A 14272-nucleotide genomic window follows, 5' to 3' on the forward strand; every position below is an offset into this window, starting at 1 on the left:
TCTACCCGTAATTGTGACTTCATTTGCAAGTGAATTACTGTCTTAATTTCACAAAGGACGTTTTCCAAGGTTCTAACTAGGGCTTCAAAATGTGGAGTTATGAAATAGCTACAGGCTGGGAGGAAGACCATGTCCGAAACACCACCTACTTCTAATCTAAAACCCTATAAAATTCTACCTTTCGTTTCCTGTGATTAACTTTTCACCACCCCCATATCTCCCACGTTTCTCAGTCCTCTCTCAGTCCTAGCTCTGTTTATCGAACAGATTTTGTAAAGTGTTATATATTGCAAAGTATTTTGTGGTTGTAATATGTAGCAAATAACTGCAATACGAATATATTGCATTATCAATATGTGTCATTACTACATTTCATTCCAAATACCCAAAGAATCCAGTTTCGTGTATCATTTCTTTCCATTTTTGCACAATGTTCCCTTAAGGCAACATACTCCAAAAAGGACCTCTACATGTATTATTTTTCAAAAATTGTTTGATTTTAGTTGTCAGGCCCATTTTATGCAAGAAAAGTAAAACAAACACATTTGAAACTTTCTCTTAATGTGTGCAATATGAACACTAATAGCAATTTGAGAGCAAAGTCCAGTCTAACGGCACAGCAGAGCGGTACATCTGCTCTTTATTTACCCAGTCAGTTACTCACAATGAGCATGAGTGTGTATATATAAGAGAGAGAAAGGAATAATAAAGCAGGCTCTGGTGTTTTAAATGACACAGCAGTTACTGAAGGCTATTTGCACATGTTTGTGAGTGGCTAATGAATGGGCGTGAGGTGGGAGGAGTGTCTGGGTATCTGTGCATATGTGCAAGTGTCCAAGTGGACATGTCTTACTCATTGTAGAGGCTGGAATCGCTAATCACTGTTTTTCACCTGTGCGTTGAGATCAAAGCCTTGAAAACCCCCCAGGCCGCTGTCTCCGCCACTCATGGGCGTGGCTTCTGGTGATCATGTGATTATGACTTCACACTAATGGTTTCCAGGAACTGTGACATAATGCCGGGGACGTCACTTTTCCGGGAGACGGAGGGATGTGAAAAAAAGAGAGACAGACACGGCTGAATGAATAGAGAGGGAAGTCCGTGTTGTCTGCTGAGGGACGCAGAGACTCTGATTAATTTAGCCATTAAGTCTTTAAGGGAGAAACACGACTGTAAAAAGACCATTTGGCAGCGTTTACAGTTCCAGAGAGCCTTCGTCTGGCCGCTGAGTAGAGCCATTCCAAACAGCGTGCTTTAATTAGCTTTTATAGACATAGTGCTGTTTAAGGTACTGTGCTGCTCAAAGGCGTGGAACCACTTATCATATCTGTCAAATTTTAATAGCACTTTAGGAACAAGAGACAGGTCCTAAACGATACACTACATACGGTTATTGACTGATCACATTCATATTTTGTCAAGTTATGTACCTTGAGATTTGATCACAGGTTTTGGAATACCAGGCATTCTGAACATGCACATTATCATAACTTTATTAATTGCTTATATAATAATGCTATTACAGTTTTAGGGTGTTAGTTTTATTGCAGTTTCAATCTGGATATGAATTTTATTCAAACTTAATTTTGGATGTCACTTTTAATAGAACTTTATTAGAGCATCATTTTGGTTATCATTTTTCTTAGAACTTCATTCTGGATGTTACTTTTATCAAAACTTCATTCTGGATATTAATGTTTAATTAAAACTTAATTGTGAATGTCATTTTTATTCGAATTCATTCTGCACATTATTTTAGTAAAACTTCATTCTAGATATTACTTTGATTGAAATTTCATTCTAGATCATTTCATTAGAACCTCATTCTGGATATGAATTTTCTTAAAACTAGATGGATAGAATTTTATTCTGGACAATAATTAGAATTTCATTCTGGATAAAATGTTTTTATTAAAACTTCATTCTGGATATTGATTTTATTAAAACTTTGTGTATATTATTTTAGAATTTTATTGATGTTCTAGAGCTTTCTCCATCATTTTAGATTCATCTACACCTATGTTCATCATAAAGTTGTCCAGGACTGTCATGTTATCATAATTCTATGCATTTATGTGCAGCCAAATGACATTTATATCACTGAAAACATTTCACTCCTGAACAGCGAGTCCGTGCTTTTGAAAGGTAGTCTGTGCTGGCTGTTACTGTTCAAGGCACTTTTCTCGACGGACGTTCTCACACTAAACACCATCTGTTCCTGTGCACTGTTTCTGTCTGAGTCCTGCGAGGGTTCAAGCCATCAAACAGAACCATTCTTTTCTCTCTTTGTAACTTTTTTAATGCTTGAAATGGTTTCTCCGTGGATAGGATTTTAATCTGGAGGTATAGCAGAGGCATGAACTGAAGCTCTTGTTGGCTTGAATGCACAGAAAGCTCTTGAAGCAGTGAGAAGTTCTTGCCTGGTTCTACATACGTTTGGCATGACAGGCTGCTTATGAGGGCCAGGGCCTAGCTGGACCTTTCCTCTATCAGTCCATTTGTTTCCAGCCTTTTTTTTATTATTCCAGCCTTTTGATTATTATCTTAGTAATGTACTGTAGACTCTTTTGTGTCTTATGACACATTTTTGCATGCTCTTCAACTCTTAGAAGTAAAATATAAATATATTGAAATTTTATTGTCGTTTTGGGAGCTCATTGAACCAAGTGGATAAACTTTATCAAAAGTGAAAAATGTCAGTAAGAAATCACCAAAGGCCTGTCAACTGACCATGTCCATTTTGCTTAACCTTTTCAGAAAATAATGTTACTATTTCCAATAGACTGTGTACAGAATTTTGGGCTTGTATCTTTATTTTTCGAGATGTAAAAGCTTTAAGAAGCCTTTTTTTCCTTAAAATTAGTGAAATCGTAAATTTTGCTAAGTCATAAATTGAAAAATATTGATTTGAGGTACAGATATATCTTTGGTTTGACATGAGTTCAATTACCAAAATAGATACAGCAGTGTATGTTTCCATTTTATGGCTTGTAGAAAATCTAGAATTTCTTTCTTTTTTTTCAGTACATTACAGCAACTTTGACGCTCTATATCACCACAATGAAGCACACCTGATCATTTAAAATTTTGGGTTTTATCAATTATATAAGAGAAGTATTTTTCGAAGTAGGTCATGAGCATAAAGTAATAATGATTTCTGATTTATCAAGTACTAAAAAAAAAAAAAAAAAAGTTATCAGCCAGATTTTTACAAACATTGATTATTGTATTGAATTACAGACATAAATGTAAAATAAATTGTGCTTTGCAAAAGCTTTATTATTTTAAGACTCCTAGCTAGTTGCACAAATTGTACTAAAATATCAGTAATAAATACCAAATTCTGAAAGATTTGAAGTACTTTACTGTGGAAACATGTTGGATTTTCAGCAAATAATGAGTTGGCATACAAATATCTTTAAAAAAGACAAAGTTTATAACGTTTATTGTAGCACTCAGTTTGAAGCAAGATAGTCAAGTCACATACACTTCGTACAGTCTCTGTATTTCAGAGGCTAATGAAGATACAGCCGTATGCAAAAGTTTTGGTGCCAAGTGACTGTTTTACGTGAAAATAAGATAACTGCCTTTACAGAGAACACACTTCTGCAAATTCTGCTATAAAAGGATGGAATATTTTATATTATGCTTTTTAAAATTATTTTCAGTATATTACACCTTAAAAATAAATAAATAGTCAACTTTAAGCTCAACAAAGTAACTGGGTTAGCTTGAAATTCTGAGTTCTTTGAACTTGCAATACTAATTTAACAATTTCTATTTTACTTCTGTTAAGTTAATATTACACGTTCAATTAACTCAATTTCAAATTAGCTCACATTTGTAAGTTAAAAAGCTGCATATATTTTTATATATAGAAATTAAATATGGATGTATATATAGAAATTGTGCACTAAAATGTGCAGAAAAAGGCCACAATGTGTAAATTTTACTTGAATGTAAATGTAATATATAGTCATGCAGTTAATTATGGAATTAAATTTAAATAGCATAATAAAATGACACTATACTAGCTCTAACATACTTCTTAAGGCTGCCCAATTCTCAGAAATATTTAAAAACACACAAAAATAAAAAATAAACCATTGTTGCTGTACTGAAATCTTAAAAACATCTGAATAGAAAGTAGCTGATCTTCAGTATTCGACAGTATACAGTGAATGGGACAGATAAGCGTACAGAGACAAAAGAAGGAGAGAGAAAGGAGGAAGAAGAATTAGACACAAAAGAGGAAGATTCTGTCTGCAGTAGGAAAAAGGTGGAATCTATACTGTGCTGCAGTTCTGTCGGCTTGGAAATGCATGGCCTGTTACGCCTCAATGTGCCTCTCTCGGCTTGTCGTCCGTCTCCGTCTCCGTGTCTGTCTGTCTGTCTGTCCAGATTTTACTTGAGGCATGTCTGTGTGTGCATTTGTCTGTCTATTTGTTGGCATTTGTTGCACTGTGGTGGTCTGTCTGTCTCTGAATGTGCCTCACTGGCCCGTCGATCTTTATACTAGGGACTGACCGATATATCGCTTGGAAAATTAAATCTGCTGATATGCAGGCTATTATTGATATCGGTGAAAATCCTGCCAACAAAGCATCGATAATGACTTTTTAGTGCTATGGTTGTATGCAAAAGTTTAGGCACCGAGAGTCAAATGACACGTTTTGTGGATTTTCTATGTGAAAATAAGTTGAACATCTAAAAAGAACATGCTCAAATAAGCCGTTTTTTGCTAATTGTATTGCACAATTTTGGTTTATTCGTTGAGTTGAACATGTTGCAAAAAAAAGTAAAACTAAATAAAAAATGTGCTGTAGCATATTAAATTCAGCAGATATCGTACTTATGTAGTACAACAGATAACTGTACTTATGTATTAAAATGTGCATGGGGTGCCAAAACTTTTGCACACGATGGTGTGCATTTCTAGCCTTCTTTCTAGGTTCATCAGTGCCTGTGTTCTTCAATTGATTGTGTTTTTATTGTTCATTGTTGAGTTTTTACGAAATTTGACAATTGATAGTCATATTAGTAACTAAAACTATTATTTTCATGTTTGACCATATGAAATTGGACGTATTGGCTGATACATTTTATCACAATTTTTAGCTACCTAATATCGGTATCAGACACAAAATGATTACATCGGTCGGGCCCTGCCTTTTCACACACGTTGGGCTGGCTCTCAATTCTGTTTTCATCCAATGTTGCTGGTATAAAGATCGCTCTATCTGCTGCAGGAGCTGCTCAAACTCGATTTCTGTTAAGATATACAAAGCAATGCGCTGACTGAAGCAGCCCTGGCTGGCACTGTGGACGGCTCTGCGGCCTTTGATTCACAGCCTCATTATGCTTAACTGTGGTTTTGTCAGTCAATGCTTTGCTCTGTGTCTTGTCCCGCCCCCTTCGCCCTGTCTGACCAATCACAGCGCACAGATGACAGCATGACGATCGACACGACGCTGCTGGTGCACTTCTTCGGGAAGAAGGGGAAGGCGGAGTTAACTTTTGATGACTTCTACAGGTGCGTGACACTATTCTTACTGTATATATTACTGTAGTAATATGAAACTTACGAAAGCCATTCGTTATAACTAGAAGAAAATCTATGAAATTTTTTGTTTTCTCTTTCTGGCAGTATGTAGTTTACAGTAAAAAAAGGCTTATATAGTGTGGCACCATGTTAACAATTTGACTTCTCTCAAAACTACATTTTCTTCTCAACTTCTCAGTTAGTAAGTCAAGAAGTAATTATTTCTACATCAAAAGGTCAATATTTTGACATACTGTTGCCAAAAAGACAAATTTTGTCCAGAATTACTCTTTTACAGTTAACATAAATGTTAAAAATTATAGTACAATATTATCTTTATTCTTGTTAGCAAAATGCTTGAACAAAACATCTAAAATGTTTAGTGTTGAGTATAAATGTGTTAAAATATGTGGGTTTTCATAGCTGAGCAGCTGCCCACAAGCCTAAGAGCACTATGCTCAATGCCAAGCGTCGACTGGAATGGTGTAAAGTTTTGTCATCACTGGACTCCGGAACAACAGATATGTTCTCAATGTTCACTCACTCTTCACTATCTATCAGTCTGATAGATGAATCTGGATATGGCAGTTGCCAGGAGAATACTCCCTACCCAAATGCATAGTGCCATTAGTATAGTTTGGTGGAGGAGGTATAATGAACTGGGGCTGTTTTTCAGGGTTTGGGCCCCTTAGTCCCTAAGGGGACTAACTAATCCAGTGATGGATTAGTTCCAGCATGACTGAGCCCCTGTGCAAAGCGAGCTCCATAAACACATGGTTTGATGAGTTTGGTGAGGAGGAACTCCAGTGGCCTGCACAGAGCCCTGACTACAACCCCACTGAACACCTTTGGGATTAATTGTGAGCCAGGCCTTCTCATCCAACATCAGCCTGATGTCACAAATGCTCTTTTGAGTGAATGGATACAAATTTGCACAAACACACCCAAAGCTTCCAAGAACAGTGGAGGCAGTTATAGCCGCAAAGGGGGGGGGGTAACTATATCGATGCTCATGGTTTTGGAATGGGACGCCCAGCGAGCTCATATAGGTGCGATGGTCAGCTGTTCACATAATTTTGACCATATAGTGCAGGTTATTAATTAATGTATAAAACAACAAAAGAACAAGGACATGTCATTCCAAGCCTTAGAAATATGTGCATGTGTGTGATGATAAATTTAGCTTACAAAAGGAACGTCTGTCTTCTGTCTCTTCCTCTCTCTCAGGTTTATGGATAACCTCCAGACTGAGGTGTTGGAAATAGAATTTCTGACTTACTCTAAAGGCATGACCACCATCAGCGAGGAAGACTTCGCCCGGATCCTCCTGCGCTACACCAACGTGGAGGACATCCGTAGCTACCTGGAGAACGTGCGACAGAGCATACCTGATGAAAAGGTACATTTATTTTCACTGTTCGTCTTTTTTCACAAATAATCAACACTACTTCTGTACCTCAGGTGGCATTGTGTGCCTGCAAGGGTAGACATGGAGGGGGAAGAGGTCTAGCCATTCACAGCTTCCATTCTTTTTAGGAGACTCACTTTCAGCTCTTCAAGTAAATCTGCAGACACACCTCCAGAGTCTCAGAAGTTGGTTGATCATTTTCTGAATTAAACCCATTCAGTGGTGTTGAGGTCTGGACTCTGGGGTGGTCAGTCCATTGTTCAGCTTCTTTGTTTGATATGTCCATCACCTTTTCTCAGTGAGGTTCTTCTCAAACAGCTACACGTCCTTTCAGACCCATAGCGCTGAGTGGTCTTCTCACAGTGGAAGGCTGGACAGAAACACCTGTGGATGTTTTCAGATCTGAAGCAGCTAGATTTTCTCTTCTCTCTCAAAGATGGAAGCTGTGTGCTTTTTCTCTGATGGGGGCAGTTTTGGTGTTGACAAGGTCTTCCAGGTGGTTGTTAGGAGGCTCATTTTCTCTGTAGCTTTTAATCATTTTTCTCCAGTTTTGTAAACTTCCCTATGCAAGTGGATTATCTTACATACAGTCTCCTCAGAAACGTCTCCTGAACAATGAAGAACTTAGGCTTACTTGCTGTTTTGACTGGAATTTAGATAAATGAAGGTTGGGCTTTTTCACAGCACTAGTAATTATCAACAGCTATTGCTGTGAGATGATATGGATGATATATCACGGTAATATTCTGCCCTTATTTTACTCAGCTGAATCCTTCTTCCACACTCTTCCTACTCTGTTCTTCCTCCTCCAGCCCTGAACATCCACACACTCTTCACACCTGAACGCACCACTGCTCCATCAGCAGAGTGTGTGTGTTGTTTGTAACATCAGCTTGTAAGCCGTAGTGTAATCTTACATCTCTTCCTGTCACCTCTGCTCCCTGATTCCACTCTTTTCCTTTGTTCTGTTCTGAAACGCTGGCCAGTGATTGACAGGCTGCTGCCCCTGTAGTATCATGTTCAGCTCAGATAAGTGCCACTCTAGTGATTGGAGAGCCAGACATTAGCAGTTTCTTCTCAGGGAAGTGCATGTTTTGGTGCAAACTGACATGTTTGGCCCAGTTCCTCTGTTCTTTATGAAAGAGTGTTAGTGGGTAATTTGATAAGACTTTCATTGATGTGGATCTTAACCTCCAGAACTGCTTAAACATGCTTACTACTGAACTGTGTATGTATATGAATGAAGAAAACTAGTTAAAAAAATGATTTTAAAAAACTCTAAATCCTTTACATTTCCAGTTACAATCAAGCAACAACAAATACATTTTGTTAAGGTTGTTAGCATACAGTCAAAAGCATCCCCAGTCAAATGACACATGCTTTAGAGGAAATAACCCTGGTATTGTCTGCATATTTTCTCTTTATTTATATTTACACATAACATATTGGACAAGAAAAAACTCTAAAATAATGGGTGCCTTAACTTTTGCACACACACACATATACATACACATATATACATATATATATATATATATATATATATATATATATATATATATATATATATATATATATATATATATATATATATATATATATATATGAATAGTAATCGTACCTTAATATGTGTGTAATCTCAAAAAAGTTTAGCGGCCTCAATCATTTGACAAACTTGCTGTTGGAGCAAAATACAGGATGATTCACTCGAAAGAGGCCCTGAATATTCTGTAATAACACACTAGGATGCAGCTATCTGAACCAAACTATATGCCATGTGCTCCTCAGTATATGGAGCTTTGAACAAGCTGGGATGCCCCTGCGTCAGAGCGATGAGGTAGGCGCCAGACAGTCATCGCAACGTTTAACCTTCGTTTGCAACTTCCAGGTGCAGACCCCCGTACCCCTTCATGTGTCTGGAAGAAAACTGAGATCACTTCTAGCATCATATGTAATGCAGTTGATTACACATACCTCAAAGTATGTAGTATATTTCCTGGTCCAGATTGCTTCATCCTAACGTGAGTTACAACAGAATATTCGGGGCCTCTTTCGAGTGAATCTCCCTGTGTATCTTTGTATAGGGCCAAAAGAAATGGGCCAAAAATGGCTTGTTATATTAACTTACTGTGACACATCAGACTTGGAAACTGAAGAAGGATCCATGTGCAGGTTTAAAAGTTAAAGGGGTAATCCAAAACTCATGGTCAAAAGGCATAAAAAAAACAGGTCAAAAAAAAAGTCCATCCAAAACACAGGGGCAAAAGGCAAAGGCAAAAATCCAAGAAGTCCAGGCAGAGTCAGAAACACAATACAGGTAGTTATTCCAAAAATGCTCAGTATGCAGACGCAAGAGAACTGGCAATACTTCACACTGTTTGGCTGAAAGAGAGGAATATTTAAGCTGTGGCTGATTACAGAAATTAGGCACAGGTGGTTTGGTGGGGACAAGGCTAGTACTCTGGGGAGTGAGACCTCTGGTGGCCATACTGACACATTAAAAGTAAAGAACGCTGGCCACCCAAGTGGTGCAACTGTGTAAGCAACTGTCAAAGTATCTGTCGTGGGTGGATAGGATGGTCGTCCTTCTCCACCCATCACTCCGTGCAATACCAGCCAACATGAGCAGCATTGAACAGCATTAGCAGTTAGTGTTCTCCTCCAAGTGTGTTGAGCTGTCCAGTGACACTGTTAGCAGAGTGAAAAGATGAGGTAGAGCTTCGCGTTTCTCAGAGGAAGCATATGCTACTCTTCAACCTCCCAGCTTAGTAGCATCATGTATCAGATGAAAATTGGACACAACTTAATTTGAGGGGGTAAAGAATGCTCTGCCGTCTCCTGTAAATTTACTATTTTTGAGATTTTGTTCCAGCAGTAAAAATATGATACAAAAAAAACTACACTTACATACAGGAAAAGTATTATGCATTGTAGCTTATGGTGAATGCTTTCTGTTTCTGTTTCATGCTTGGAAAGAGACCTGAGGTTTGTCCCCAACGACACGCCGAACCGTTTTACCCTTTCATCCTTCGTTTTTGTCATTTTCCTATCTACACATGTTCCTCGGCTGGGTAACATGGAGTGATCGCAAACCATCATAGCATGAATTAACATAATATCTGTACACTATCAGGTTTAAATGCTGCTCCTCTGCTGGACAATATGGAGCGACTAGGATGGAATATAATATCTGTAGAAGAAAAAAAATGACTGTTGTCTTCACTCATCACTTTTTAGCAGCTCTTTTCTCAATGCTGACCACTGTCCAGAAGAACAGCATGTGTCTGCACATACGTTACAGGCCAAACATTACTAAAGCCCTATTGGAGCTGGATTAGTTTTACCTGAGGAGGGGGTGTAATTTGAGTGGTCACTGTTGAGATACATGATTTTAATTTGCAACATCAGTAATTTAGTAATAATCCTAGAATATACCGAATATACCTTCTAGAATTTGCTGAACTCGAAGCTCCCAAAATAATAGAAGTGCTGCTTCAATTAACATCACAGTAATGTGATAACAAAACCAGGTAACAGAAAACAGCACCTCCTTTTTTGTTCTTTTTTGCGGCCTGTACACAAGGCTAACAGCTAATTGGAGCTTTATTTGACTGAATTCTTTCATCCTTAAGTTCAGGACAAAATAGTTCAGGACTACTGAACTCTGACATTTTTGCTGATGACCAAATTAGGAGCAGAATATAAATAAATAGAAATATTTGGAAATTACCTCTCACGAGGCAAGGCATTTTCTGTCTTATTGGGTGGCATTAGGTAAGTCACCTACTTTACTAGCCTAATGCTAGTCTAGATGCCACTTACCCGCACAACGTGGCGCCTGTCGCATCAACGTTGGTGTGTTTCGATCCGGGCTAGTTGAGGTAATTTGGTGAAATAACACAAATCCTTTATCCTGTATGATTTGTCCAGTCAAATCATGCACAGATTACAAGCTCGTCCTGCTCTAAAAGGGCTTCTATCACCACCTAAACAAAGAGTTCAAACTGGAAGTGCATGCATGCTGTGAGAACCCGAGAGGGAGTGTGTCATCGCGAAATCACATCACAGCTGTGATTTGGTCGCCTTGGATAATCACAGCTGTGATGTTATTGGTGATGACACACTCCTCGAGTGTTCTATTGGTTTTATACAACAGCTAAATAAATACAGTAATAAATGAATAAACTGGCCGTGAACGATGTTTAATATGTTTTAATGTTCAGTTCTTTCCTCCAGATTATAGCTCCTTAACCAGCAGCTTGTTGCTACGTCAGAGTACTGAGCTCCGCCCACTCTCTGCCCAGCCGGCAGTTCGTTCTCCAGCTCCACACAGACCGACCGAGAGTTTGGGAATTTAGTGTCGTCTCGTCTTCAGAGTCTGACCAAATCGGCTGTCGGTCAAATGTGATCTTAACAGTGTCCGTTTTCTGTTTGTGGCAAAGTGAGAAGTAAAAACCTTCAAACGGCTTGAGCGTCTCCTACATCTGTCAAAGTCGTTCCTTGGCAACAGCGTCTCAGCGGAGCGATACAGTGTTTATAACAGCACAGTTAGAACACCACTCAACCAATCAGCTTGCGTGGCCGGAACCAACTGTTCTATAAAAGGGTCTTTAGCATGTTACTTTTTAGTTAACTCTTCCAGTTCTTGGAGAAGACAGGTACCACTACCATCTCACTGCAGTAGAACTTGTGCTAGAGCCTGAATGGCGATTGTTCTGCAGTCTCCACTTGCATGGCAGTTGTAACTCTACGCCTGAGTGCCCTGCCACAGGCCTCTCCTGCTCTATACTTTTATACTGGGTGTAGGAGGGATCAGGTTTTGGAGGCCTCCTGGAGGCCCCACCAACAGACTGCAGGTCCCACAGTGGTACTGAATAGACTCTCCGTCAGTCTTTCACTCAGGATCTCATGGAGGAGGTTCTAAATCATAGCTCTTCTGATAGGCTTAGTATCGCAGCTTATAACGGAGACTGTTGGGCTCTCCCAGCGCAAACACACCCAAAATGCTAAGAAGTTTAGTAACAAATTTGCTGCAGAGGGAAGTTAGCAAGATCTAATGTGCATAATAGCTGGTTCCCTGCTAGCATTCAACTCTGCAGCATGAGCTAGAAGGTCAATCTAACGTGTTTGATGTCTAAAGTTTTTTTTTTTTTTTGAGTTGTGCACTGGAACTATGAGCTACTAATGTAGCTAACGAGTAATGAAAACAAATGCCCTTCCAATTAGCACGGTGCTAACTGTATGCCTAAACGAACCAGTTTTATAGTAGTACACTGTACCCAGACAGCGAGCATATATTGATCCGCTGGCTTGATAAGGTCGGCACCCCACTGACTGCTTGCCACTGCCAGTCCGCCCTCAGACCACCCAGATTACTGTCCTGCATTCAGTTTTTAATCTCCCCAAACAGATTTTAAATGCACACAGACTTTTATTTTAGGAAAAAAACAAAATAAAAGACAAATATTACAAACAACTGAGAGAAAAAAAAAAGAATGGTTAGGCCTGATATAAATTGATTTCATAGAACATGTTGCTGACACTGAGCTGGATTAAAATTATTTACTAAACTAATTTACAGAGTATAAGAAAAATCAGCAAATTGGACTGATTACAATAAGAGCGATGGTATATGGAATTACTCTGCTTAACCACTGATGGGCCGCCTGGAAAACACAGAGCAAAATACAAGTGGAGAACCATTTACATTTACGGCATTTGGCAGCTACTCATATCCAGAACGACTTATAATTTGATCTTTTTTTGTTGTTGTTGTACATAGGTCATGTTAGGAGTCTTGCCCAAGGACTCTTATTGGTATAGTGCAGGGTGCTTACCCAGGCGGGGATTGAAGCCCAATTTACAGCAGTCTACCCTCTACTCTGCATCAGCCACTACCCAATACACTGCACCAGCCACTACCCACTACACTAACCACTACTAACTACACTACACCAACCGTTACCCACTACACAACACCAACCACTACTCACTACTCTACACCAACCACTACCCACTACACTACACCCCCCACTACACTACACCAACCACTACTCACTACTCTACACCAACCACTACCCACAACACCAGCCACTACCCACTACACTACACTAACCACTACTCACTACACCACACCAACCATTACCCACTACACAACACCAACCACTACTCACTACTCTACACCAACCACTACCCACTACACTATACCAACCACTACCCACTACTCTGCACCAGCCACTACCCACTACACTACATCCCCCACTACTCTGCATCAGCCACTACCCACTACACTGCACCAGCCACTACCCACTACACTATACCCACCACTACCCACTACACTACACCAACCACTACCCACTACACTACACTACACCAACCACTACCCACTACACTACACCAACCACCACTGCCCTCTTGCTATTAGGGCCACAGTGTTAGAAACCACACCAGCAAGTCTATTTGAGCTTACCTAACAAGATGGTTTGAAGAAAGTAGCAAACTGGCAAAGAATATTGCTAATTTACTGTGCTAACATGCTAACATGCTAGCTAATTCTAGCTTGAACACGGTCATGTGAAGCTGGTAAAAGGCACATATTTAGTAACATGTTCGTTATTCTTTTTTTATATGCAAGTTTATTATATGCAAGTTTACCATGTCTCTTCTGAAAAGGTCTGAATTTGAGGCCTGTTCCTCAATATTACTGAACTAGCCTGTTAGCCTGTTAGCTGCCTGCATGGAGCATAGCTCAGTTACAGAGCATGTAAAGTAATTTGGGTGCATTTTATAAAGGTTTCAGCAATTCATACTCTCTTTCATGCTGTGAAATAGTGATCAGAAAGACTAAAACCTGCATGAACATTAGCATTCAGACCCTTTTACGTCAATACTTCATCAACCGAACGTCATCGCTGCTAATAACGGGGCTGAGTCTCGAACATGTTGCGGTTGCTGCTTATTCTCCACAGAATTTTGCAGCGCTAACAGGCTAACCATCCTTTGGATGGAAGGATTGTCGACATTGCCTCAAACCGTGGCACAACCGTGTGCTTTATGTATCATAGCCGTCGTTTCTGTCCAGATGTGTGTGTTATGAGTCATCTCTTGGAGAGATTACTAAATCAGACCATGATCTAAGAGCGCCTGTCTTCGGCCTTTCGTATTCAGCCGAGCTAGCCGCTGTGTCAGAACTAGTCTGAATGAGGCTCGAATAGCTCAGCGGTTTCCTCACAGCACACGTCAGTCACAGCGTGCAGCCAAGCAGAGCGTCTTCACATCCACCCAGAGAACAGAGCGTGCCGCGGGCAGCTAGCACGGGTCTC

At 39.5% G+C, this 14272-nt stretch overlaps 1 protein-coding gene across 1 annotated transcript in view; it reads left to right on the forward strand.

Annotated features, from left to right (window-relative positions):
- The window catches only part of micu3a (mitochondrial calcium uptake family, member 3a), a 60924-nt gene that overhangs the window by 37693 nt on the left and 8959 nt on the right, over window positions 1-14272 (forward strand). The window contains exons 10-13 of the mRNA XM_017685053.2: window positions 2329-2343; window positions 5439-5533; window positions 6770-6941; window positions 9927-9935. Coding sequence (XP_017540542.1) covers window positions 2329-2343; window positions 5439-5533; window positions 6770-6941; window positions 9927-9935 — 291 coding nt within the window. The remainder of the gene's footprint in view (window positions 1-2328; window positions 2344-5438; window positions 5534-6769; window positions 6942-9926; window positions 9936-14272) is intronic.

This window comes from Pygocentrus nattereri, chromosome 22 (genome assembly GCF_015220715.1).
Source record: "Pygocentrus nattereri isolate fPygNat1 chromosome 22, fPygNat1.pri, whole genome shotgun sequence".
NCBI classification, from domain to species: domain Eukaryota; kingdom Metazoa; phylum Chordata; class Actinopteri; order Characiformes; family Serrasalmidae; genus Pygocentrus; species Pygocentrus nattereri.